The sequence below is a fragment of the Perca flavescens genome, chromosome 7, assembly GCF_004354835.1.
Source record: "Perca flavescens isolate YP-PL-M2 chromosome 7, PFLA_1.0, whole genome shotgun sequence".
Classification (NCBI taxonomy): domain Eukaryota; kingdom Metazoa; phylum Chordata; class Actinopteri; order Perciformes; family Percidae; genus Perca; species Perca flavescens.
The window spans coordinates 22,925,604-22,951,214 of NC_041337.1; the positions used below are offsets into that span (position 1 = coordinate 22,925,604).

General features: G+C 40.2%; 2 protein-coding genes across 8 annotated transcripts; one reads left to right on the top strand and one right to left on the bottom strand.

The window, feature by feature from the left end:
- Positions 1–160: 160 nt before the first annotated feature.
- ccdc30 (coiled-coil domain containing 30) lies at positions 161–21,508 on the bottom strand. 6 transcript variants are annotated; one of them, XM_028582797.1, is made up of 28 exons: positions 21,329–21,508; positions 20,255–20,488; positions 17,095–17,277; positions 16,742–16,862; positions 16,221–16,411; positions 15,791–15,871; positions 15,541–15,615; positions 14,895–15,051; positions 14,333–14,404; positions 13,275–13,390; positions 13,064–13,185; positions 12,761–12,953; positions 12,417–12,515; positions 11,835–11,963; positions 11,517–11,654; positions 9,353–9,531; positions 8,886–9,153; positions 8,432–8,554; positions 4,679–4,849; positions 4,226–4,435; positions 3,570–3,727; positions 3,244–3,409; positions 2,146–2,267; positions 1,827–1,968; positions 1,581–1,717; positions 1,034–1,151; positions 691–755; positions 161–446 (listed from the first exon to the last, which is right to left on the bottom strand). In XM_028582797.1, the coding sequence occupies exons 2-28, from the start codon at positions 20,273–20,275 to the stop codon at positions 257–259; spliced, it is 3,747 nt and encodes a 1,248-aa protein (XP_028438598.1). In that variant the 5' UTR covers positions 20,276–20,488; positions 21,329–21,508; the 3' UTR covers positions 161–256. The 6 variants fall into 6 exon arrangements, with proteins under 6 accessions (XP_028438598.1, XP_028438597.1, XP_028438599.1 ...); XM_028582796.1 differs by having other exon boundaries at positions 15,541–15,618; XM_028582798.1 differs by lacking the exon at positions 15,541–15,615.
- On the top strand, positions 21,191–25,550 carry LOC114558675 (epithelial membrane protein 3-like). Of its 2 annotated transcripts, XM_028582803.1 has the most exons (6): positions 21,191–21,699; positions 22,500–22,671; positions 23,628–23,715; positions 23,813–23,915; positions 24,008–24,148; positions 24,741–25,550. In XM_028582803.1, exons 3-6 carry the CDS (start codon positions 23,638–23,640, stop codon positions 24,914–24,916), a joined length of 498 nt encoding a protein of 165 aa, XP_028438604.1. In that variant the 5' UTR covers positions 21,191–21,699; positions 22,500–22,671; positions 23,628–23,637; the 3' UTR covers positions 24,917–25,550. The 2 variants fall into 2 exon arrangements, with proteins under 2 accessions (XP_028438604.1, XP_028438603.1); XM_028582802.1 differs by lacking the exon at positions 21,191–21,699 and having other exon boundaries at positions 21,973–22,671.
- Positions 25,551–25,611: the final 61 nt, after the last annotated feature.

Here is a 25,611-nt window from a genome sequence, read left to right on the forward strand (position 1 = left end):
CCCAAATTGTCACGCTGAATCTGGATTAAAAAAAACGTTCTCTCAAGCCAACCAAGAATCTGCTTTACAATACAAAAGAGATATTACCCTGAGGAGAACTGCAGTGGAAGCTCCCTTTCATTATTACTGCCTTTTGACAAAGATTATTAATTATTCAACATATTTTTTCACTCCTTTATTCTGACTTTTGTCTCCAGTGGAAGTGGCGGATGCTATAGTACTACACAATACGTTACCCGCCAAAACCTACCACCTCTCATACCTGCTCACTGTTATTAGAGCTCCCCTCTGTGCCTTTAGTGTCTGGAGGAACCAATGGGGAGGTGAGATTCAGGTAGCCCTGCTCTGATGGTTGGTGTGTGGAGACAGACCCTTGAGTGCCGCCCACCTTTACACGGCAGATTGCGTCCAGAATGTCCAGTGGGTCACACGAACCTGATGTCAAACTGGCGAGACAGACGTGGTGAGAAATGGCAGAACATGCACATACAAGCATCCACCTATTTGTAAACCCATCAATGTGTGATATGAAGAAAATTAAGTTGGGAATTCTTTGACGAGCTTAACAAAGCCGTCTAGTACTTTTTTTTTTTCCCTTCAACAACTCAAACTTAGCTACACTAAAAAATTACAAATATCACATAATATATCCTTTTAACAAAACAATTTCTTTTCTCAAAACTGCCTTACCTTAGCGTAGATGTATGTAGGAAGCCATCACAGAGACTTTCAGAGGGGAGCACTTTCTTGGCATTCTGTTAAGCATTTGAACCATTTATGATCAAAATACATCAATGTTTTTATTACAATAAAAGAATAATAATGATAATAATGTATACTTTATTAATCCCGCAAGGGGAAATTTCAGTGTGAAGCGATGAATGCTTGAACTAGTGTAAAATGCCACAGCCTTAATGGAATCCACCTTGCACCATCTCACATCACAAATGCTGAATGAACTTTTAAAACAAAGAAAACCTGTGAGCTTTGGGTGTCATGTCCCATTAAGGCATAAACATCTGCATGGTGTTACCTCCAGGCTGTAGAATGACTGGACGTTCCTCAGGGCACGCTCTAAGGAACTGACTTGGTTGGAGAGCTTCATGGTTCGATCCTGAAGTTGTCTGTTTTCCACTTCTAAGACATTGACCCTAGAACACAGATTAATGTTCATACTAACTCACAAAATCAATTTACCTAGTGTGTCCTTTATGTCCTCACCAACACATGTAGGTTAATAACAGTTCTGGTTGACAGAATTGTTACTTTCTTGTGTTACAGTTCACAAGGCATTCAAACCCACTTTAGGAGACAAACTTAGAATAAATCCCATGAATCTTTGGTCTTCACTTTTTACAGTATTCATTCATTTAGTAGTTTTCCTTGACAATAATCTTTAAATTCTTGGTTGAGAGAGATCCCGATCACTAAGAGCACCAATGAGACACTTCAGTCAACATACATTTAGTGATTTGATATTGTAATACTTGATTTCCACTTTAAAAAGGTACTCAAACTCAAAGAAACAGCATCAGGTATGAGTGTACAAAGTAATGCATTAGTGTGATTCATTAAGACACCTGTGTTGAACAGTGGAGGCGGTCCTCATGCCTTTGCTGCCCATTTCCTCTGCCTCACTGATCTTCCGCAACAGTTCCCTCTTCTCCTCCAAAAGCTTCTCATTTTCCTCCGTCACTGTGTGGATCCTCTCCTTCTCCTGAAAGCCACCACGGAGAGATAAACAAAACCAGTTACCACTTTAGAAAATATTTTTCTGGCACAAACATCTCTTGTTGGGTCATTTAGGGGTAAAGGTCATGTGTGACCTTGTGTGAGAGGCTAGTGGCCAGCGCAAGGTCGTTCTCCAGTTTCTGGATGATGCGGTCCCTCTGTGCAGTCTCCTTGATAAAGACGTGCTTGGCCTGACGCAGCTTGGTCTTGTGCTGACTCTGCTTTTCGTTGTACTTCCTAGTTGGTGGAGCAGAGGGGATTAACCTCAGAAAAGCAACTACTTCTCCACATGTCGTAATTACCGATTATGCTATAGCCTTACTCAGCTGATCATAAAATACATAGTAATTTGTTAGCCATAGTTCATTTTATTTTCAATGTAAATATCTATACTAATGCAGGTGTGTGTCTCACCTGACGTGTGTGTCCATTTGGAGGAGAACTTGCTGCAGCTCCACTTGCAGTCTGTCACACTCCTGCTGACTGGCCATCAAGTCCTCCTGCAGTCTGTGGCTTGACTTTTGGCTGTCTCTCGCCTAAAGGACACATATAGCGCATATAATTTCATCTGAATTCAAAACACATTTTGAGGTATTGTTAAAAATATATAAATATTAAATATGGCCAGCAATTTAATGTGATGACTGCCACATGTACACAGACTTTGTAAAAATGTACTAAATATAAAACCATGATAACATATGACTACAGTAGTCAAAATTATTCTATCACCCTGCTTGTGGGAATTTACTGGGTTGCTACTATTGAAATCTTGATATTGTTCAAGATTAGAAGTAGAAATAAAGTGACAGGGCTCACTGACTGTCCAGACATGGTTTTGGATACGAGTTGTCAGCACAACAAGCCGATAAAAAATGCGGCAGCCTGTGATGAAAATTTTAAACAGATTAAACTTTTGTAGAAACGCCATCCGACGTCACGCTGCGGTGGCCAATCATGTAACCGGCAATTAGACTTGTCGGTCCGTTTTGAGGCTGTAGAAAAAGAAAACACAAGCACTTAACTGCCCAGGAGTTTGTGTAAGCTGACAGCTGACTGTTTCCTGCAACAAGCTCCAGCAGAAATCCCTGTCTCTTAACTTTTTATCTTTTTCTCTGTGAAATGAAGCTGCTTTCAAGTGCAGTTGAAAATGTCGAGATTATAAAAAACACTCCAATTGTAAAATATAAAGTCTACTTGTGCTACATTAGAGGGTTAAAGTACACAACAGTACGTCACACGAATGGGCCATTTAAGGGACATTCCCACACCGCGCACAACCCTGTGGCAAACCACCAAATGCTATGTGAATGCAGCCTGAGAAATAATGGGGAATGCAAATTTGAATCCTATTTAACCGGAAGCAAATTAAAAAGCATGTACACGCTGAGAACAACAATGGCTATAAATTGTGAATCACATTTGATCAACATTTTGAAATGAAATTTGAAATGTCCAAAACCCTGCAGTACCAATACCATCTGATGAGCTGCTGTACACACGGTACCTTACCTCCTCTCGGGCCTTGCTAAGCTCAGCCTCCAGGATTGCCAGACGGGTGTCCAGCTGCTGGATACGGTGGCAAAGCTCGGAATTTGTCCTTGTCATGGAGGACTCCTTCAGCCTCAGGGAGCGCATCTGCTGCTGCAGCTCCTCCTCGCGCTGCTCTAGTAGCTTCCTGAGATAGAAATGGAGGAAAAGATGGATAGAAGGATGGTCAACAAAAATAGTGTTATCAGAATCGCACCCTAAAATTAGCAATGTTGGTTAAGGCACTACTACTGCCACTGGGACCAAGTCAAACTGGGCAGCGCCAGCAGCACTGCAGCTTGTGTGACCTGGTGATGTGCTCCTCCTGCTGCTGGGCTCTGAGGGCTGATAAGCTGTCAGACAGATCCCGGCTGTCTCTCTCTAGGCGGCTGCTCTCGCCAGCCCGGGCTTCCTCCACGCGCAACTGGTGCTGGGCAGTCTTTAGCTGCTGCTGCAGATCCAACACCTGCCATCACAACAGAGCCACAGGCTTCACTCAGTGAGACAAACTGATAACATGAACTCCCAACCTCCCACCAAGTCCAGAGGATCGCAGGATTTCCTGAAGGTGTCAGAAATAGTTCATAATGTTGTTGAACAACCCTGAGAAAGAGCTACTCCAAGTGAAGCACAACAAATGTTATTTCACTGATAAGCAGAACCTTAACAACAGAGGAGAAACTAAGGACTAAAATCGCCTGGGGTCTTTGTCACAAAACAAGTTAAACTTAGTATTTTGTTGTGTAAACTGACTTCACTAAGCCTGAAATGACAAGGTTGGTTACCAAATAGCCCAGTTAACTCTGGGTTAACCAACCTAACTTAGAGCATTCATGTAGGAATAGTAGAATTTGTTACAAGTCCATTACCAGCCAATGTAACATCAACAGAACAAGAGCAACAGATTTAAAACCAGATGAGATGAAAGTGCTGATCCCTATGGAGAAATTGCTCCAGCACTGACCTTCTTGTCAACAGCAATGAGCCTCGCCCTCTCGGCCTGCAGGTCCTCCTGCAGACTGGTGGTGGTGCTTCGGTTTGTGGAGTTGCGTGCCAGTTCCAACTCCAGTTCCCTGATTTTCTGCTGCTGACGTTCACACTCGGCCACCTGAGTGTGAACGCTCTGCTCCACCTGGACCAGCTTGGTCTGGACCTGCTTCAGCTCTGCACCAAGCTGAAGGAAGCATGTGAGACAACAGAGCATGAGCACAAAAGACAGATGCTTAACACCAACGTAACAACTATTCTGATAATTACAGCTTTTTGTATGGCACCTTTCTTTACTGTTGAGGTGTTACATTTGCTCATGGTAATTAGCATTCATGGTGAAGTGACTAAGAGAGTGATTAGGATGATGATTAAGTGATAAATGTCAAGCATTCAAGAAATTCCAACTGTGCTGTACGTGAATACCAACCTTGAGTTTTTCCTGGTCCAGCAGGGTGTTGTGTCTCTTCAGGTCCATGTTTTTCTCCTTCTCGTAGCGCAGCTCTCTCTCTGCTGAGGTGAACAGGCTCTGGGCCCTCTGCAGGTCCTGTTTCATCTGTTTATCCTCCTCTGTCTTCTGGCATAGCACCGAGTCCTGGAACTGAAGAGGGAGAATGAGAGACAAGGTTGGGATGTCTTTACGCTGAAGGAGAGTACAGATAAATACAGGTAGTCCAACTAAGCTTTTTTGTGGCCGTTGTGAAACATTAAGCCAATCACTCGTGCCTTGATCATTTTAATTAATGAAGAGTCTAATTCCGTAAAAAGCATGATACACCACTTTTGGGAGACCTGAAGCTTTTGTTTTAATCATCAGCATTTATAATAAATAAAAAAAGAGAAGAAGATTGCCAGAAATGCTACAGGGCGAGCTTTAGAAATGTTTGAAAAATGTTACCTTCATTTTATTGTCACTTCATTTAGATCAGTGATGTTACTCAATTAAATAATATATCAATGTCTTTATTGTCTAAACACATCATGTATGGAGGCATAATGCAGCTGCTGCATAGACCAAAGTAAAGCAATTAAAAGTATGTAATAAACTGAAACTCAAAAATACTGAATAAAAAATAGGCCGGGAGCCAGATCCACTCCTCAGGATGTTTTTTGCTACCTTTTTTCACTATTATTTCCTATTATCTTATACCTTGGGCCATCACAAGTTGATAACGACCACCCCCAACTCGGCCCTGTTTGGTCTCAGGGGCCAAAAAATACCCTTTTTGGGAAAAGCTTTTGGCGGAATGATGTAATTGTGAATATTAAGGTACTGCAACTACATACATGGTCATATAACCCTAATATTTTGCATGGTGTATCCTGACACATAGGGGAAACTAGCATAAAAAGATTCTGGGGATTGCTGCCTTTTGCTGTCAAATATTACCCTCAACATACCCTAAAAGACAAAAAGAGGTCTGTCCGCCTGACAAATTGTCATCAAAAGTGATAATTTTCAAGCATTTCATTATAGATATCACTGCCTCAAATGTACATGAAAACCTTCCCAAATGTATAAGCTTCAATTTAAGTCCAACATGACCTTTCTAGCTAGAGGATTACAGCTGGTATAACCAAAGTTCTCCACTGTACCTTAAATCGGAGAAAACATAACTTTAAAGCATTACCATTCCATATGGGATTAAGCATATTTTTTGCACATGAACAATATCATAAACAAGAGTTGAAATTTGACTTATGTACTGCTATACTATATGATGTGAATTACCTTACAAGTGAATACTATTAAACCCCTAGGTGGACTGGGGTCAGGGTGTAAGATAAAACAATGGTAACCAGGTTACACCCATAAACACACTAACCCACTACACTACTGTCCACCAAAGACTAATATCCTGCATTCTGATACACTTGTATGCATCAATTTATGGTGGGAATACCTTTATTTATCAATTTATGCAATGCTGGAGTTATGTCAGAAGAACTTCTACCAGAGATCTGTTCAAAACATGAAGAAACAGATGTCAGGGTGATCATTTACATGCAGTATATCCAAACTAAAATGCCTCACTATGTCATTTTCTTCATCCTCCTGTATTATGCCAAGTCATCAACTGTCAACATCATCTCTGACATGGGAGATAGACTAATCAACATCAACCAGCTGACAGAAGATTATTCACAGGAACACATTTCAGCTGTCTTCTGGCCTTGCATGCGTTCACTGGTGCTGATTGCATTTAAGCATTCAAAAGCAAAGGGAAGGTCCGTCCAATAAAGATTCTTAATCAGAATTCAAAGTTTATTCAGTGAAGATGTGGAAGAGGAGGAAAATGATGATTGAGAGTTTATATTCTACACTAATACAATACACTAACATGACCAGTCCTCAAAATACAGCATGGATAACCAGCAAAAAGATCTAAGAACTAAAGAAATGTTTTCTATTTTATGTTTGAGCTGTATTTTAGTTTCACCATTTGGCTGTAAAGAATTTTTACCTGTACAGGTTACTAATGTTTACCCAATTGAAGGTTGGCTTTTTGATAACAGACTGCGCAATAGAGTCATCTTTATTCCTTGCGTTGCGAGGACTTCCACTTGTGTGGACTTTAATAAATCTAACATTTGATTAATTGATTTTGTGTGATTGTACCCTATGTTGCACCCTGACCCCAGTCCACCTAGGGGCATAACATTACTCACTTTTTATGCAATTCACTTCATATAGTATAGCAGTACATAAGTCTCAACTATTGTTTAAGATATTGGTCATGTGGCCAGGGTAGCTCAGTCGGTAGAGCGGGTGCACATATACAGAGGTTCATACCTCGGTGCAGAAGGTCTGGGGTTCAAGTCCGACTTGGGACGATTTCCTGCATGTCTTCCCCCTCTCTTTCATTGCTTTCCTATCATTAAAGGCAGAAATGCCCCAAAAAAAGATATAGATCTATCTATCTATCTATATACACACACACACACAGTACAGGCCAAAAGTTTGGACACCCCTTCTCATTCAATGCGTTTTCTTTATTTTCATGACTATTTACATTGTAGATTCTCACTGAAGGCATCAAAACTATGAATGAACACATATGGAATTATGTACTTAACAAAAAAGTGTGAAATAACTGAAAACATGTCTTATAGTTTAGATTCCTCAAAGTAGCCACCCTTTGCTTTTTTGATAACTCTGAAAACCCTTGGTGTTCTCTCAATGAGCTTCATGAGGTAGTCACCTGAAATGGTTTTCACTTCACAGGTGTGATTTGTCAGGGTTAATTAGTGGAATTTTTTCCCTTATTAATGGGGTTGGGACCATCAGTTGTTGTTGTGCAGAAGTCAGGTTGATACACAGCCGACAGTCCTATTGGACAACTATTAGAATTATGGTTCATATTATGGCAAGAACCAATCAGCTAAGTAAAGAGAAACGAGTGGCCATATATATATATATATATATATATATATATATATATATATATATATATATATATATATATATATATATTTTCTTCATATGCAAAAAAATATGCTTAATCCCATATGGAATGGTAATGCCTGAAAGTTATGTTTTCTCTGATTTAAGATACAGTGGAGAACTTTGGTTATACCAGCTGTAATCCTCTAGCTAGAAAGGTCATGTTGGACTTAAATTGAAGCTTATAAACTTGGGAAGGTTTCTATGTACATTTGAGGCAGTGATATCTATAATAAAATGCTTGAAAATTATCACTTTTGTTGACAATTTGTCAGGCAGACGGACATTTTTTTGTCTTTTGGGGTATGTCGAGGTTGATATTTGACAGCAAAAAGGCAGCAATCCCCAGAATCATTTTCTGCTAGTTTCCGCTATGTGTCAGGATACACCATACAAAATATTAGGATTATATGACCATTTATGTAGCTGCAGTACCTTAATATTCAGAATTACAGCATTCCGCCAAAAGTTTTTCCCAAAAGGTGTGTTTTTTTGGCCCCTGAGACCAAACGGGGCCGAGTTGGGGGTGGTCGTTATCAACTTGTGATGGCCCAAGGTATAAGATAATAGGAAATAATAGTGAAAAAAGGTAGCAAAAAACATCCTGAGGAGTGGACCTGGCTCCCGGCCTAAAAGGAGTGAATATTAGAGTTTTTTGTTTTTTTTAAATCGAACTGCAGAAATAGCGTGGCTATCTGGGCATGTTAGGGGTGTGTGGTGTGTTATGATCGTACGTACCTTGATGCGTGCCTGGGCTTCGTTGACCTGAGCCTGCAGGGCCAGTTGGTGCTGAGAAGACAGCTGCCGCTCCTTCTCCAGCTTTGTCTGCAGATGATTCAGCTCCTGCTTCACACATAAACGCTACGAAGACAACACACACACATATATGAATCATATATGATTCTGGCAGAGGAAATTCCCTTTCTGCTCACCTTCCTCTACAAGCAGGTTAAAGGTTAGGATCTGCTTTAGTCTTTGCACTATTGGGGATCTAGCCCTTACTCAAGTACACAAAAGCTGGACAGCAGCATTTTGAACCAGGGCTGTAATGTTCAAGGACATTCTTTCTACTCTACCCTGTTATCCCAATTCCTGAACATCTAAATAACTCAACAGTCATAAAAAGATGATTTCACATATGAACCTTTTTGAAAAACAAAGCACCTTACCAATGGACATGTAATCTAGTTACCTGATCCAAGCCCTCATCCTTGGTCCAGTCCACTGGACTAAGCCTAGATTCTCCATGAGCTGTGTGCAATTCAGGCTTCTGGCTGCCGATAAGTGCTTCCTTTGTTGAGGAGAGCTGCTCCTGATGCCACTTGAGCTGCTCTTTGAGGCGCTGTATCTCAAGCTCCAGTCTCTCTCTTTCTCCCTCAGCTGTCAGTTTCTCTTGAACACTGCAGCTCAGCTTGGCCTGGAGCTTGGCAGTCTGCATCCGCTCAGAAACCATCTCCTCCCTGGAACATTTGCACATTCATGCAAAACAAGTGAGCTCCGGTGTTCCAGTCCTATCTTGTGACTGGTCATGATACATGATAGAAGTACTAGTTGCGGGAGTGCTATCACTTATCTCCCAAAGCTGATCTATTTTTAAAAAGAAATACTACTGCATGTATGAAACACTTTTTTAACTGTGAACTCTTGACTGATAACAACCTCAAAGTGTTGTGTGCTGTCTGGAGGTTGCCAAGTTCAGCAGTTAGCCGATCAGCCTGCTCTTGCAGCTGGTCAACCTGAAGCCTGTTTTCCCTCTTGACTTCCTGGGTCCGGTTACTGTCCTTGTGGTGTTCCAGCTCGCTCTGGAGCCGGCTTTGGGCTCGCTCCATCTGAGCCACCTGTCAGGCAGAGAGGCAAAAACAGGATGAAACTCATTTTAGTGGCATAAATGTCAAATTGACACATGCTGTAAATTAATGTTGACTTTTTATTTTTTTTTTATTTAAGATAATTCTTTTGGGGCTTTAACATTTATTAAGTAGTGACAGTGGATAGACGTGAAAGGGGGAGGGAGATGGGGGATGACACGCAACAAAGGGCAGCAGGTCAGACCCCCTACTGCATATATTTTATACAATGAAGTTGCATATTAAACTGGGTCTACAATAACTTGTAGGGCGGCCTAAAGCCTTTACATACCTTTTTGGCCATAGAATACTAATCTATTAAAATAATAATTGTTAACATGATTTTATAAATCATGTTTTAATATTATACATACAGTACATGTGACCGAGTGAATTCTTTTTTTTTTTTTTTTTTTTTTTTTTTTTAAATAGGATTTATTTATTGAGTTTTCAACAAAAAGAACAGACACAGACCCTTATATACATCTGAGTGAGTAAGGTGCAACAGACCATCGAATGAGGTGAGGTAAGCACTAATAACAAAGTGGTGTTACTTAAAATAAGAGGATAAAGTTCGTCAATACCCACACAAAATCACAAACCTGGAAGCACATAATACAAATAAAAAAAAAAAAGACAAAACAAAAAAAAAATAAAAGAAATTAATAAATAAAAATAAAAATAAAAAACACTTAAAAGACGCGAGACACTTAATAGACACTCACAGACGAGACAAACTGTGTGCTGCTAGTACAGGGAGAGAACGTGAGCCAGCCAGGAGTCAAAAGAAGGTGCAGAACAGGGTGTTGTTTAGCCAGTGGGGGGAGCATCCAGCTGGAGGGACTGGACATGCTCTTGAAAGGGTTGCCAAATCTTTAAAAAAATTTCATTGGAACCACGGAGGGAGTGTTTGATTTTCTCTAATTTCATAAAGGATAAGGCATCCCTTATCCAATGGGTGTGGGAGGGGGGAGACGGGCTCTTCCAGTGCATCAGAATGACACGCCTTGCTAATAATGTGAGAAAAGCCACCAGTTCAGTAAAGTAGGATAGCAGAGGGTTGGTAGTGGGTAGGACACCGAACAGGCCTACTAAGGGTGATTGGAGGACTTTGGTAGATGTGATGGCCGAGAGTGAGACAAATACAGAATTCCAGAACCGAGAGAGAGCGGGACAGGTCGAAAACATGTGACTGAGGTTAGCTGGTCCTAAGTGACACTTATCACAATTTGGATCAGTGCCCGGGTAAATGCGAGATAGTTTGCTTTTAGACCAGTGAACTCTATGAATTACTTTGGACCGAGTGAATTCTTAAGGCTGTTTTATGGTTCTGCGGAGGCTCCACGCAGAGCTTTCGCCGTAGCCTATGTAAGTGGCCTGATGTTTATACTTGTGCGCTGGTGTGTGCCTCGAGCCGGCGTGTGTGTGTGTGTGTGTGGGGAGTGTGTGGTAGAGGGAGGGAGAAGTGAGAGAGTGACAGTGATTAGCTTCTGAGTGAGTACCGACTCTAGAGTCATAGTGAGAGAAACAAAGTATCTCCTCTGTGTTTTCTGACCACGGTGGGAAATTTTCAGCAGGAAAAGTTAACCCTCTCCTTGATTTCATGTTGTTTATGGAGAAGGAGAACCAGGAAATGAGTTGGGGGAAATGCAACGCTACCAAGCCAGTGTAGTTAAATTTTTCGAGAGGTGCACGTCAGGCTACGGCGCAGGGTCCGGCGTAGACGCAGAGGTGTCTGCGGGGGTACGCCACAGAAGAATAAAACAGCCTTTAGGATGAACTGTATCTGTGGATGGCTATCTTAGTGACTACCTTACCTATAGGCCAGTTATCATATCATCAGTAGTGATATCATATCAATAGTTTGGCGACCCCCCTGCAGTAACTCTGAGGACCCCCTAGGGGTCCCGGACCCCCTGTTGAAGATCTCTGACAAGGTGTCAGCGACAGCAAGCAGACTTGTAAAATGAACAAACCTTTTCCTCCAGAACTGCTTTTTCCCCCTTGACTTGGGTGAGGCTCTTGATGAGCGTTTTTCCTTGTTGGCATTCTGTCTGAAGGCTGTTGACCTCAAGTCTCAGCTTCTTCAGCTCTCGCTCACCGATCTGCAAAGCCTTTGGTTAAGAGAATGAGGGAGTTTGATACAGCTTGTAACTATATGTTTGTACATATTGTACTTTCAAAAAAATACAACAATAACTCTTTAATGCAGGACTAAAAAAAAAACAGTACATTGAATTTTAATATATTTGTGTAGCTGTGGTGTTATTGTTTTCTGTCAGAAAGGTTTTTACCTCCTTGTCTTTTTTGAGGGCGGCCTGGGCAGCACTGAGGTCTACCTCCAGCTGTTTCCTCCAGTCCTTCTCCTCAGTCAGACGAGCCTCTAGCAGAGCCAACCTCTCCTGGCTGCTGTCCCTTAGGTGCTTCATACACGGTGACAGAGGAACACTAAGCGTTCATAGGTTGCACTGAGTCATGGAATTTGAGGTATATATACTCTCCTGATGTACAGGCTGACGGTCAAGGTAGTATAATATGAATTTCACTGCTCAGTAAAACGTATTTCCATTTATTGAATTTGGGCTTAAATGAGATTGTTTTGGTCAAACTTGGGATACTTTAACAGTTTCCTCTGCTTTTATGCAGCACATGTTGGATGGCTACACCTGTGTTGTCCCATTTATTGTCATGTTACTGCTTATAATACACAAAAACAATTAAAACTCATTTTATTCTACATTTTTAGCATTAGAATTGCACCTCTTGTGTAGTTGAGGTCAACACGAGCCAAAGTGTTCTTGCTGTGTTAACACACTACTGTGAAAGGAGCACAGAGGAAACATTTACGTTATATTCAAAAGTGAGTAATGTCTTACCAGCTGTAAGTAGGACTCGGTGGCTTTGACCTCTTCTCCGTTCTTCAGCATTTTTTCTTGGACATCCTGCTTCTTTAGCTCTGCCTCCAGGCCTTTGATCTGCATTGACCAGTTAAGATTATTACTCAGCCATTACAGAGATGAAGGTTTCCAAGACATTACAAGACTAAATTATACTGTCTTTTAGTCAAGGACTAACGGAAGGCTTGTATCATGTGGACGCGCCAACATTTTTTCTGTCATTACTTAGAATTCCTCATGGGATCGACAGAAACTATGCACTGTAGCTTTAAGAAAATGTTTTTTTTTTTTTTTTTTTTGAGCCAGTTAGTGCTACACATTACCCTCCTGTGCAGACCCTCCAGTTCACCCTCGTGGCGATGCCTCTCCCCCTTGCTGGCGTTCTGGGCCTCCCCTAGCAGTGCCTCCAGCTCCTCATTCCTCTCCTCCAGCTCTTCCTGTTCCTTGCGCAGCCTCTGGAGTTGGCGTTGCAACTCCCTAATCTGTACAAGCCTGTCTTCCAACACCTCATGACACCTGACAGAGAATGATGATGACTAATGTCAGAGAGAGCAGGTGGGATAGTCTTAAAGAATGTCAACATTCATTGATCACACTATTAACCAGAATGCAGTTCATATATTTACCGTTTGTGAATGTGATCCTTTTCTGACGAGCCAGACAGATTGTTTTGTGGTTCACTGCTAATGCTCTTGTCCTTTGGATCCTCTTTGGTTACAACATCTTGGTCTGCATCATGTATTGCCAACTGGACAAACACAACACCCAACAATGCCAAGCTGCTGCAACAACACTAGGAGTTTTCATTTTAATACAGAAAATGAGTAAAATACCAACCTGGTCCAGGAGATTTTTCTTCTCAGACTCTAAAGTGCGGACTCTCTCCCTCAGAGCTCTGTTCTCCACATCTAGTCTGTCATTTTGCTCTTTGGCTCGCTGCAGCTTCATCATATCTGTGAAAAGACAAAACCATGACCATGAATATCTAAAAAAAAGATATATATATATATATAGATATATATATATGTATATATACACACACACACACACACACACATATATATATATATATATATATATATATATATATATATATAAATAAATAATAGACATGGAATTTCATTTTTATTTCTGCCTTGTTTTGCCATTTTAAACCCTATTACAACATTATATACATATACTGAATGAAGTAATGATGAGAATACCTATGGCACCATGGTTACTTAGGGAAGGTGGTAAATTTGTTCAGAAAGGTGGATTTGTTAAGAAACATGTTTGAAATTTCACAAAATGTGCTTATTCAGTATTTAAAGCAAACCACATAAAGCATTTTAACTAACTTTTGTTCTGTTAGGACTAGTTGTGCATCTGTCTGGTTATGTGAGATTGTTTACTTGCCGTATGTTTTGCCAACCATGGATGCATGTGGCTGCTCTAAGATTTTACTGATTCTCCTCAGAAAAGTCAAAGATTCAGCCAAACCCCTACCATTGTGGAGGAAAGGGGCATTAGGGAAAATGGAACACTAACATTGTACTCCAGCCTAATGTGAATATAAAGGGAATATTAGAATGCCCTGTTCAATTGTGAGAGCCAGTGTAGAGGGAAATATAAATCTATTGTAAATCAACTTCCTAATCAGGTAGCAGTAACTAATATCTACAGAAACTAAATTCAAAAGAATGAAAAAGAATGTGGAGGATTGAAATAAAAAAATTAAAATAAAATATCCAAACAATATCCAACCCTACTAACAAGTTTGCCCACCAACATTAACAACTCTCCAGCCAACTAGAATTTTTTAATAGTAACATAAGATCTCCAAACAATGTGGCTTTTGTTAACGTCACAGATTGTTGCAGTTTTTAAGTTTAAGACACCCAAGTCTGTCTCACCACAGTGTTTCAGTTTCTCCACTTCCTTCCTCAGGTTCTCTACCTCCTGGGCCGTTCCCTGAAGCTCAGATCCTGAGATCATAAGCACAATTTTAATTCTATAAAGCCAAAAATATGCTTTCTTCTCATTCACACCTTTTAAAACATTTCTTCTCATATGCTGTTGATGACGTCCTGCAGTTGGCTATAACACACCAGCTTCACAGTAAAAAATGAACAGATTAGAAAATAAAGTTGTTATATTGCCAAATCTGTAGTCTGACAACAAGTAATATTCACGTTTCAGTTCTGTATGTTGATATTAAAATATTTTAAGGTCGGGGATAACCAGCTGGGTAGACCAGGGACTGGGGCTGCATGTGTACATCTGGGCCTTCATGGTTACTCAATGCCATCATGTGTAGGTTTCTTACAACCACTTTATTCTGTAACAATGTGCAAAAACAATATACAAAACTGTGAGTTTAAGTATAAAGTCCTTAGAAACAATGCATCAGAGTTTAACATAGACTCACAATTCTTTGAGGGGATACATACTGTAACATAAGACTTTGCAACATACCACTTAGGTCTATGTTGTTGTGCTTGGCAGCATCCAGCTCATTGGTGAGTCTGCGGATGTCCTGATGAGCCATTGCCAGCCTTCTAGACGCCTCTTCAAGGTCCCGCTCCAGCCGCTGGCGCTCATTTTGCTCCTGGGAAATCTGCTCACTGTGGGCCTGAAGTAAAAGAATGAAGCGTGGCTGGTAAGAGTGTGATGAGTGCAGCAGGAAAGAAAATTGAGTTAGACTGGAGATGCAAGTGGCCCAACATGCTGTTGTAAGAGACATGCATTCAAAGGTGGAGATTCATCATCACCAAAAGCCTGGAAAGGATCGAGGGCAATGAGTTATAATCTTGTACGTCAACATTCACCTGCATAGAGAGACCAGTGGGACAAAAAGTACACATGCTGTTACCTGTGACATGCCATTACTATTCAACCCATTTCAAGTACTCATCAGTTGTTAGAGAATTACATTCACAGATGTGTTACTGAGACAAGCAATGTCGTCTGCATCATTCTGGTCATGCGGATATCAAGGCACACTGTCAGCGTGGAATGCATTTCAAAAAGTGGTACCACTGTGAAACTAGCCAGCGATTCCTGTTTACCACAACACCAGTGTTAGTTATTAGTTAGTATATGCTGTGAGGTGGAAACCTACAGGGGTAATATTGTGTTTGCTCTGACCAGACCTGCGCAGCCCAAACAGCTTCTTCCATGGACTCTGGGATGAACACTGCTGAGAGGAAAGACCCGTGTGTGCACAATCACAACAGACACGACATAACTATCACGTGGTATCCTTGTCCTTTAACTGGAACTATTAGCTTGTCTTTTTCTTGACAAACTTAATTCAATCTGAAGTTATACAGAACTGTAACTCAGCCAAGGCACAATGACAGTCACCTTACCTTTGTCACGTTATCTATGGTTTTTTGCATATCCTCTGTCTGCTGCCTTAGCTCCTCCCCCATCGTGTAGCAAATATGCTCCTATTCAAGAGTCACGAGAGACAGAGACTCACTAAACCACGCTTATATGGTCTCTGTATTTGCCTTGGATAGTTAACCATTACATTCCACTCAAACTATAAAGCCTTTGGACAGGTTAATTTGAAAATTAAATATGACTGAAGACTGTTCATTGTTCCAGATAGCAGAGGCTGTGCACTCTCGCCCGGAAAACTTACATTTACAGTTCAAATGATGAAAATAAACTATACCACTGTACATACTAAATTAGCCGTTGAAATGTTTTAAAATGGACTTGTGTTTTTCCTTTCCTATGAAGAACTGGCATTCTGAGGAACAGTCCTCTGATGTGCGTAGGTCAGTCCTTTACCTTGTGTTGGACTTCCCTAAAGTTGCTAGTGAGGCTCTGACTTTCCAGTCTCCTCTCAGCAGCCTCCAGCCTTTCCACTAGTGTGGCCCTCTCCACCAGCAAGTAAGCCACCTGCTCACTGGGGCTGCTCAAGCCTATCTCCCCAAGGTCCTCGTGAGCCAACATCTCTGCCAGCTCCTTGCTCTGGCTCTCTAGAAGAAAGGGGAGTTCTCACTGGTAATTAGTTTGTCCGGTGGGACTGTAAAATTACATAGAAGATAAGATAGAATAACAACAAAATAGTGCACAAGTATGTCTAAATGCCAGCATATTTAGCATAAACACAAGTAGAAATCCAACCCCAAGAATGCATGCTTTGATACTGCATATTCACAGACACGATTTAAAAACATCCACGGCAAATAAAAATTGTAAGCAATGTTGTGTTTGAAATATCCCGCTAAGGGGCTCTGGTGAGCCAGGCTAGGCTACAACCCAAAGGAAAGAATGCCAACATTGCACTAAATTTGCACTGAATTTACCTTGTTGTTGTCTGATATGGTGAAGCTCTTGTCGCAAGTGTTCATTGTCTCTCTCATAGTCTGAAGTCAGTAACTCACGCTCTTCCAGCAGCCCACGAATATGTGCAACATAGTTCTCAACCTGATAGACAAAAAGACAAAAGTAATTTAGCTGTGATTTACATACCATTTTGAGCAATTGGTTTGGCCATTTCAGAAATGTATGATGAGTATTATTTCACACTATGTTAGACTGGAAGCTTAGGAGCCTTCCATCATGCACAATCCGGTCAAGAAGATTATGGCAGTGTTACAGTTGGTGAAATAAAACTCCAAGAAGACTCTAAGAAAACTCCAGATACCAAAATGTTTACCTCCTTCATCTCACTGGCCTGCTGGGTACGTAATGTCTGCAGCTCCTGGGTGGATGACTGAAGATTTGCCTCCCTGGTGAGCAGCTGCTGCCACAGGTGGCGCTGCCGCTCCTCCACACTGGCCCCTGGAGGCAAACCATCCTCCTGAAGTCGCATAGAAATCTGGTCCAGCTCTGTCCGCACCTGAGAACCCAAAGGAAGAGCTGAATGTTTAGTGACAAGATACAGTATATGTAACACTACTTAAGTGATAAAATGTTATATTAAACTGCAGCGTGTAAGATTTTACAAGGTAAAATATCTCTCAGTACTGTGGTGAACCACGTTGCATCTAAAAATTAAGCTTACAGTTAGGTTCGGAAATATTTGGACAGTGACCCAGTTTTCATAATTTTGGCCCTGTCCAGTAACACAATGGATTTGAAATGAAATTGCAATTGTAGTGCAGACTTTCAGCTTTAATTTAAGGTTATTTACATAAAAATTGGAGAAAGGGTTTAGGAATTGCAAACATTTTCATACATAGTCCCCTCATTTCAGGGGACTTAAAGTAATTGGACAATTGAGTCAAAAGCTGTTTCATGAGCAGGTGTGAACTATTCCCTCAGATAAAAGGTCTGGAGTTGATTTCAGATGTGGCATTTTCATTTGGAAGCTGAAGAGAAGACTTCACGAGAGCAAATACAGAGGGTTCACCACAAGTAGAGGTGTTGAAATCAATCAAATAATCGAGGCATCGAATCGTGGACATGGAAGATGCTGCATCGATAATCGGCAGGCTCATAATCGATTATTTCTGTTTACAATTTAAAGTAGGCCTAACAACATTTCTGTTTACATATTCTGTTACATTTTGCACATTCAGGCACACTCAGTGCCATGTGCTCAGTGCTGTAGTTTTATGTATCCAATTTATTTAGTATTAGAGCACTGCAGAATGTTTTGTTTTTGTAGCTTGAAAAGCTATGAATTAAATATCCTACATGGCATCATGATGCATCGAGATATCAAATCGAATTGAATTGCTGAACTGATAATCGTAATGGAATCAAATCGAGAGATCAGTGAAGATTCACACCTCTAACCACAAGGTGCACACTATTCATAAGCCTCAAGAATAGAAAAGCCAGATTAGAGTTTGCCAGAAGACATCTAAAAAAGCCAGCCCAGTTCGGGAACAGCATTCTTTGGACTGATGAAATTAAGATCAACCTGTACCAGAATGATGGGAAGAGAAACGTATGGAGAAGGATTCGGATGGATCTTGATCCAAAGCACACCACATCATCATTGTTTGTAAAGCGCTATATAAAACTTATGTATTATTATTATTATTATCTACGTATAAAACATGGTGGAGGCAGTGTAATGGTATGGGCATGCATGGCTTCCAGTGGTACTGGGTCACTAGTGTTTATTGATGATATGACAGAAGATGGAAGCAGCCGCATGAATTCTGAAGTCTATAGGAACATTCTGTCTGTTCATATTCAGCCAAATTCAACAAAATTGATTGGACGGCGCTTCACAATACAGATGGACAATGACCCAACGTATTGCAAAAGCAACCCAGGAGTTTTCAAGGCAAAGTAGTGGAATAGTCTACAATGGCCGAGTCAATCATCTGATCTCAATCCGATCGAGCATGCATTCCACTTGCTTAACCCTTTTGTTGTCTTCCCGTCAACCTTGAAAAAAAAAACTTTTTTGCTTTTTTCAACATTTTAAATTGTTAAATTTTTCTTCTGCACATTTTCAGAGCTTATTTCTACGTCACATATTTTCTAATATAAAACAAAAATTGAAAACGGGTCAATGTGACCCTGAACACAAGGGTTAAGACAAAACTTAAGGCAGAAAGACCTGCAAACAACAGCTGAAGACAGCTGCAGTCAAGGCCTGGCAAAGCATCATAAAGGAGGAAACCCAACGTTTGGTGATGTCTATGGGTTCCAGACTTCAGGCAGTCATTGCCTGCAAAGGATTCTCAACAAAGTATTAAGAATGAACATTTTATTTATGATTATATTAATTTGTCCAATTACTTTAGGTCCCTTGAAATAACGGGACTATGTATGAAAATGTGTGTAATTTCTAAACCCTTCCTCCAATTAGGATATAAATATCCTCAAAATAAAGCTGAACATCTGCACTAACAATTTTATCTCTTTGATTTATTTTCAAATCCATTGTGTTAGCGCACAGGGCCAAAATTATGAAAATTGTGTCCCTGTCCAAATATTTCCAAACCTCACTGTATCTGTGAATGAGTAGCCTTTGGCGTATTGCTTGTCATTACAAAGCTTTGCTAGTTATAGCATAAGTGTCATTAAGCTAAAAGCTGATACAATTCCAAAGCTATTTATGCTCAAATTTCCTCCCTTATGTTGTTGTAGACTGCTATAACTTTTTGTTTTTTATGACACACTACAACACCTGCATCATAATAAGTATAAAAAAAAACGGGCAGATTACTTAATTTTGACAAACAATGATCCAGCAGACTATCCTACAAACTACAGAATTCACAAAAGTCTTTGTCAACATAAAGGTTGTCAGTCTCACTGAAAACTGATCCGTTTGTGTGACACATAGGAGAGGGACAGAACATCAGAGTGGCACGCCAGTACTAAACACCTGTTGCTAAATTCAATACTGTACTTTCTAGGGTTTGTAACCTGAGCAGACCCCCCATGCAGCATTTAAACTACTCCAGCAACTGCTACAACAACATGCAACATATTGCTAGGTATCAGGTCTCATGTGCCTGTTGTACTTAAACATCACACAAACAGGTCTATGCTCTTGCTGTTGTGGAACAAATGGCTAAAAGATCAGATATTAACTACAACCACCATCCAAATACTGGGGAATATTGGCTATGGATGCAAGATAGGTTCACTCCAACAGTCACTTTTGCATGTAAATCTTTAATTTTAAAGTAATGTATGCTTGTTGAGCTGATGAGAAAGTAAGAATTTCCAGCAGACAATGTGGCCAGTGGACAAAAAAAATCCATCTGAGAAGAAAACAATGTCACAATTTGTGTATATATAAATAGTCACACAAGTTCCATCAAATATTTCTGGTGTTGAACACTGGAACAAAGCATCTCAACAGTGACTGGCACTATGTTATCTCTAACAGCTATGAATGTTACCTCGTCATGATCCATGGTCATACATTAGGTTGGATGAAGCTGCATCTGTGAATGATGAAGTTTTTCCTCAATGGTGAAAGTACTGATCCTAAACAACAATTTGGCCTACATGATATCCCATACAACACAACTCAGTTTGCAATGATGTGGCAAAGATCAGCATATCCTCAAACTTCATCACTCCCATTGTTGTTGCAATTCATCCATGAGAACGTCTCCTGTCCTCGAGTTCCCCTGTAAAAGATGAGATACTTTAGATTTAGAACAATGCTGTCAAGTCATGTAAGGACCTGCAGTGACAAGCTTAGAGATTAGACTCGCTGACGTTACCTCAGTTTAGACAGGCACACTTACACTTTAAAAGCTGAGTTGCATTGCATCACCTGTGGCTATGCAAAGCTGCAAGATGATTACCTATGTTTGATCTGCTGCTATGTAATCATGAGGAACTAAACATGGACGGCAATAAGGGTAGAATCCCTATCATCGAAGCAGGCGCTTTCATGTCCTGCACTTGGGGAACATTGCATTTATTAGCAACTAAAACTATCCTGCGGCAATTCCCTGCAATGTGCACAGTCAGTGCCGCTAGTGTTATTCCCAATAAGTAAATATTCCCCCTCATGTGGGGTTAAAAAAATGTTGTGTTCCAGCTAACAATTTTTCCTAAAATGTCTGACGAGGAGGAGCAAACGAGGGGTTTTTGGACAACAGCCACTTGCATTCCTTTTGCCCACGCAAGCTCACTGGTCAGAAAGATGTGGTTAACTAATAATCACAAATTTGCTAACCACGTTGTACTATATTAAACTAGTAAATAACTAGCACCGTCAACTGCCACTACCCTCAGCGCTAGCTGGTTAGCAAAGTTAGTTCCAAAGTTAGCGTAGTGTACTTTACATCCAGCTAACGCTAGCTCGCTAACGGTAGCCATAGCTTTATCAAGTGACCGCTTGGCAGCAACTGGTGAACGCCGTGAGGGTTTCGTTGTGATAAATGAAGGCTCCTGCTAGCGTTTAAGCAACGTACTTGCAGTGGTGAAACTGTGTATGGAGTCGTTGAAGTTTTACTCACCTTTCAAAAGGTAAAGGCGACATGAAAGCTAACTGCTGAAGCCAGGCGTGGCGGGGTGAATTGGCTTCTACTAGCACCTAGGCAACGGCCCGTACCATTCAAAGGATGCAGGGGACAATCGATCAGGAAAGTTGCAACCAACCAGCTGGTGGTGTTCGTATTTAAAAAAAAAAAATCCATGCAATATTGTAGTTGTAAATGGAAGTTTTACAAGTTGGCACAAGTAATAAACCTAACGAGTTTACCTAATCGAGACAGGCTTGGCCCGGGTCTTAGCCTAAAATAATGTGTATGGTAATTCAACAATCTTCAAAATTGGTTTCGTCCCTGGCGACTAGGAACCGTAGCTAGTAATCCAAAAAAGATAATCGGTTTGTGTGCTGTAATCTCTATAATTATATCATTCTTTATTTATTGTTTTCAATAATAGTAGCGTTGGAGTTTAGTTTAGTTATAGTGAATCTTATATATTATGTTATTGTTAATGGCTTTTGTTGAAGAATGTATCATCCATGGATGTAAACAGCAGGGGGCGACCAACTAGCATTGTCTTTTCCTCGAGGGAGGTGAAATATCAGAGAATTTTGTCATGATTTTAGCATTTTTGCTCAATCCCCTAATAATATTTAGCAATTATTTACCTGATACAAAAATAATGGAGAAATAGGCATACAGTTTTTAATCCATGAATCCTTGCTACTTTTCTTTTTTTTTTTAAACCAAGATGTAGACTAGCCGGAGTCAGATTCCCTGTATGTGTTTACACATACTAAAACTGTGTATTGGTGTTTTAATACCTCATTATTTGTTGTTTTGCAGTAACCTCCACTGACCCTACTACGTGCACTAAGGCGTATTTACGTGTCCCGCCCAGATGTTTTCTGTGTGACCAGTGCACCCTGAATACATCATGCTCTCATGTAGAAATGTTAGTTATGTTGCAGCTGTATGTTGTTCATATCTGCCCTAACCAGACTGGGATCATGAATGGAAGCGATATGGTAGAATGGTCATTATGACGTGTAGGCCTACTGTTTACAGAAGAGGTCTTTTCATGTGGTTTTATGTGCCTTCACTGCCCATGGGTGGGTCTCATTTGAGTCTTTTTTGGACTGTTATGTTGTACTGAGGGACTACGAGGTACAGCTAAAGGGAGCTCTGTTCTGTACAGAGGAAATGGGCGTTCTCCTTGGAAAGTTTGGATGGAGTGACTGAAAAAAAGGGGTGTGTGGTAAGACTGGAAAGGAGAGGACCACCAAGAGGGGCACAATGTTGTAGAGTGGTGAAGCTGCTTCTAAAAGCTGCTCCAGAGATCTGATTCAGAGGGACAGGCAATACTCAGGGTGAGTTGTTTCATGACTTTTACATGATTTAAATACATGTCTTGTTAAATCATGGTTTAAGTTCATTTCAAAACAAATAGGCTATGGCTAGCAAAAAAAAATTCATACCATCAAAAGACACGTTTTTGTTATCACACTTTTTGTGTGCCATAGCAAGCTTATTTCAACAACGTTATATCATATCTTTGTATGTGTATTTTATTCTTGAACCAAAATGTTTTTTTCACAACCATTTGCTTTGCTTTTTAAACCCTTTTCACTGAATGTTTATCTTTCATTGACTTAAATGTAATGGATGAAATCTAGTGTAATGACATACGGTAATTTGATCGTAATCGTGACTCTACCGCCCAGCCAAACGGATCTCTCCTACAGATGAAAATCTTATCTTTTTTTTTCTCTAAGGCATGTCTCCTTATTGTGAAGTTAAATTGCTGTCACTACAGCTTCGATTGCCTCTTTAGTGTTTGCATGTGCACTAGCTACTGTACAGTGCAATGTCAAATAGCTTTGTAAAATCACAGGCATTTTCTCAGACTTTAATTTCCTCTAAGTTAACAAGTAGAGCAGCTTTAATGAAATCCAAATTACAGACTGTTTACCCCATGCAATTTCAAAAAAAAAAAAAAAAAAAAAAAAAGGTAGAGAGGTTCATTGGGTAAATATTTTGGAACCGTTTAGATTTCAGTAGGCCCGCCCAGGTTCTCTATATGTTTGCTGTATGATAGTAACACACAGGCCAGTCAAAGAGAAGTTTTAGAAATAACTCATTGCACTCTGTTTGCGTGGTCTTACGCAACACAGACTATACTCTGTTCAACTACTCAGAATTTCCATTTTAGGATTCAAGGCAAAACAGGAAAGTTACCTTACACTGATTTTCACTGTGAAACCACCAAACATGGAGCAGTTGCTCAGGAAGCCTACATTTAAACAGTTTTGTTTGTTTTTGGCAGGGAGTGGAATATGGCATACCTGCTTATGTTTGTGACCCTGCTGCATCTCATCACACTGGCAATGCAGTTCATTGCAACCATGGAGAAGGTAGTAGTCCTATGAAGGACGTGATGTTTGTGTGCTTTAACTGTATTATTTCATAACTGCAACACATCCACCTGTCTTGTCTAATCTCTCTTTAAAGTCCTGGTGGGTGTGGGATGTCTTGGAGAACTCAGACCTATGGTACAACTGTAGGTTTGACAACTCCACAGGAACTTGGTTGTGTGCATCCTCCAAAGAAACTGGTAAACAACAATGTAATTTTGTATACGTCCCAAAGGTAAAGTCTGCAAACCAAAGACTGGTTTTTAGATGTGGGCATGTTTTTCTTCCTCAGAGTGGCTTAAGGCAGTGCAGGTCCTAATGGTTCTCTCGGTGGTCTTCTCCTCGGTCTCCTTCTTGGTGTTCCTGGGTCAACTGTTTACCATGTCTAAGGGTGGACTCTTCTACTTCACTGGGCTGTGTCAAGTCTTTTCAGGTAACACTTGAGTGAAACAATGTCCTGCCAACATGATGAGTCCATTTGAAAAGGGTTATGCTTGCTCTCACAAATCCATGGTTGGCAAATAAGCTAAATGTTGAGACCAGGCCCTCTATATTTTCAGTTTAAGTTCAATTAAACAATGGTATAATCCTTGAGCACAGTAGCTTTATCTTTAGTTTACTCTTTGTGATGGCTGAATCGGTACAAACCTAGTTAATATAGCAGATCAGGTATACATCTAAGGCCTATTATGATGTTATGGCAAACCTGCAATCAAATATACCTCTATTTCTTAAGTCTATATTGAATGGGTAGGCATAACCCAAACACAGATTTTGAGTATACCTTACAGATATTAATGTTTCTGTGACACAGTCTGAACTAAAAGCTATTATATTGTAATGTATTAATGTTGTTTTGCCCAACATGTACAGGTGGGCAGGGGGTGGTTGTTGCTATCACTCTATTATATATGACATGAATCAATAGGTATATGAAATGCAACAGGTTACAAACATTCTAAACTTTTCCACACATCCCGCTTCTAAAATAAACATCACAATAGCTTTTTTTCCTTCTTTTTTAGGGCTGAACGCCTTTTCTGCAGCTCTCATCTACACATTACACAATAAGGCAATCCTTCCGGACTCCAGAGAACTGACATCAGGACACTTTGGCTACTGCTTTATCCTGGCCTGGGTGTGTGTCCCCTTACTGCTGTGTAGCGGGGTCATATATATCCACTTACGTAAGAAAGAGTGACCAGAAAAGGAAAACAACGTGGAAAAAGTGAAAGACAAAAATGTTGACATTTTTTTTATTGACTTGACTTTTTGTCTTAAACATAATGCAGGAATCACAGAGTTACAAATGCCTATGTTATGATTTTTGCTCAGGCTTCGGTTAATGTGACAATGTTTTTGAATTGTTTAGATAGTGTAGGCTACATTGGAAAATTCTCAGAAAATTTTGGGCTTTCTCTTGAACATTGAATCCTCAATATCAATCCAATATACTGTACAATGCTCACCTTCTTTTTAAGACATGCTTACTATAGGCTATAAGAGGTTTTTGTTGTCCTGTGTCGACCAAGGAAGGTAAATACCAAAGCAGTGTTATGTACTTTTTAATTATTGTGTCATGAGCTATTTGAATAGCTTTTGATTTTCCCAAGAGCAAACTGGAAATATGTATATTTTTGTACCTAAAGCTTAGTTAGTTAGTGCTTAGTTCAATAAATATCACAAACAAAAAAGGTGTGCAAATCTATTGTTATAACATTTATTGTGAGGACACCATTTGTTTCTGATGATATTAAATTGCACATTTGATACCAAATAAGTCTGTAAATAAAAATGTTAGACATTATTTGATCATATTAAACTATCTAACGTTACACAATGTGTAATGTTTATTGTGTGTGTTTGTACCTGGTGTTAATTAATTCGGCTTTGCCA

What these genes read in the sequence shown, in the direction of transcription:
- LOC114558675 (XM_028582803.1), top strand. Translation starts at nt 23,638, where the DNA reads ATGGCATACCTGCTTATGTTTGTGACCCTGCTGCATCTCATCACACTG. An exon ending in TCATTGCAACCATGGAGAAG is followed by an intron (nt 23,716 to 23,812) that starts GTAGTAGTCCTA and finishes CTCTCTTTAAAG; the next exon opens with TCCTGGTGGGTGTGGGATGT. An exon ending in GCTGTGTCAAGTCTTTTCAG is followed by an intron (nt 24,149 to 24,740) that starts GTAACACTTGAG and finishes CTTCTTTTTTAG; the next exon opens with GGCTGAACGCCTTTTCTGCA.
- ccdc30 (XM_028582796.1), bottom strand. Translation starts at nt 20,275, where the DNA reads ATGACCATGGATCATGACGAG. An exon ending in TTAGGGAAGTCCAACACAAG is followed by an intron (nt 15,872 to 16,220) that starts GTAAAGGACTGA and finishes ACTCTTGAATAG; the next exon opens with GAGCATATTTGCTACACGAT. An exon ending in AGTCATTCTACAGCCTGGAG is followed by an intron (nt 756 to 1,033) that starts GTAACACCATGC and finishes AATGCTTAACAG; the next exon opens with AATGCCAAGAAAGTGCTCCC.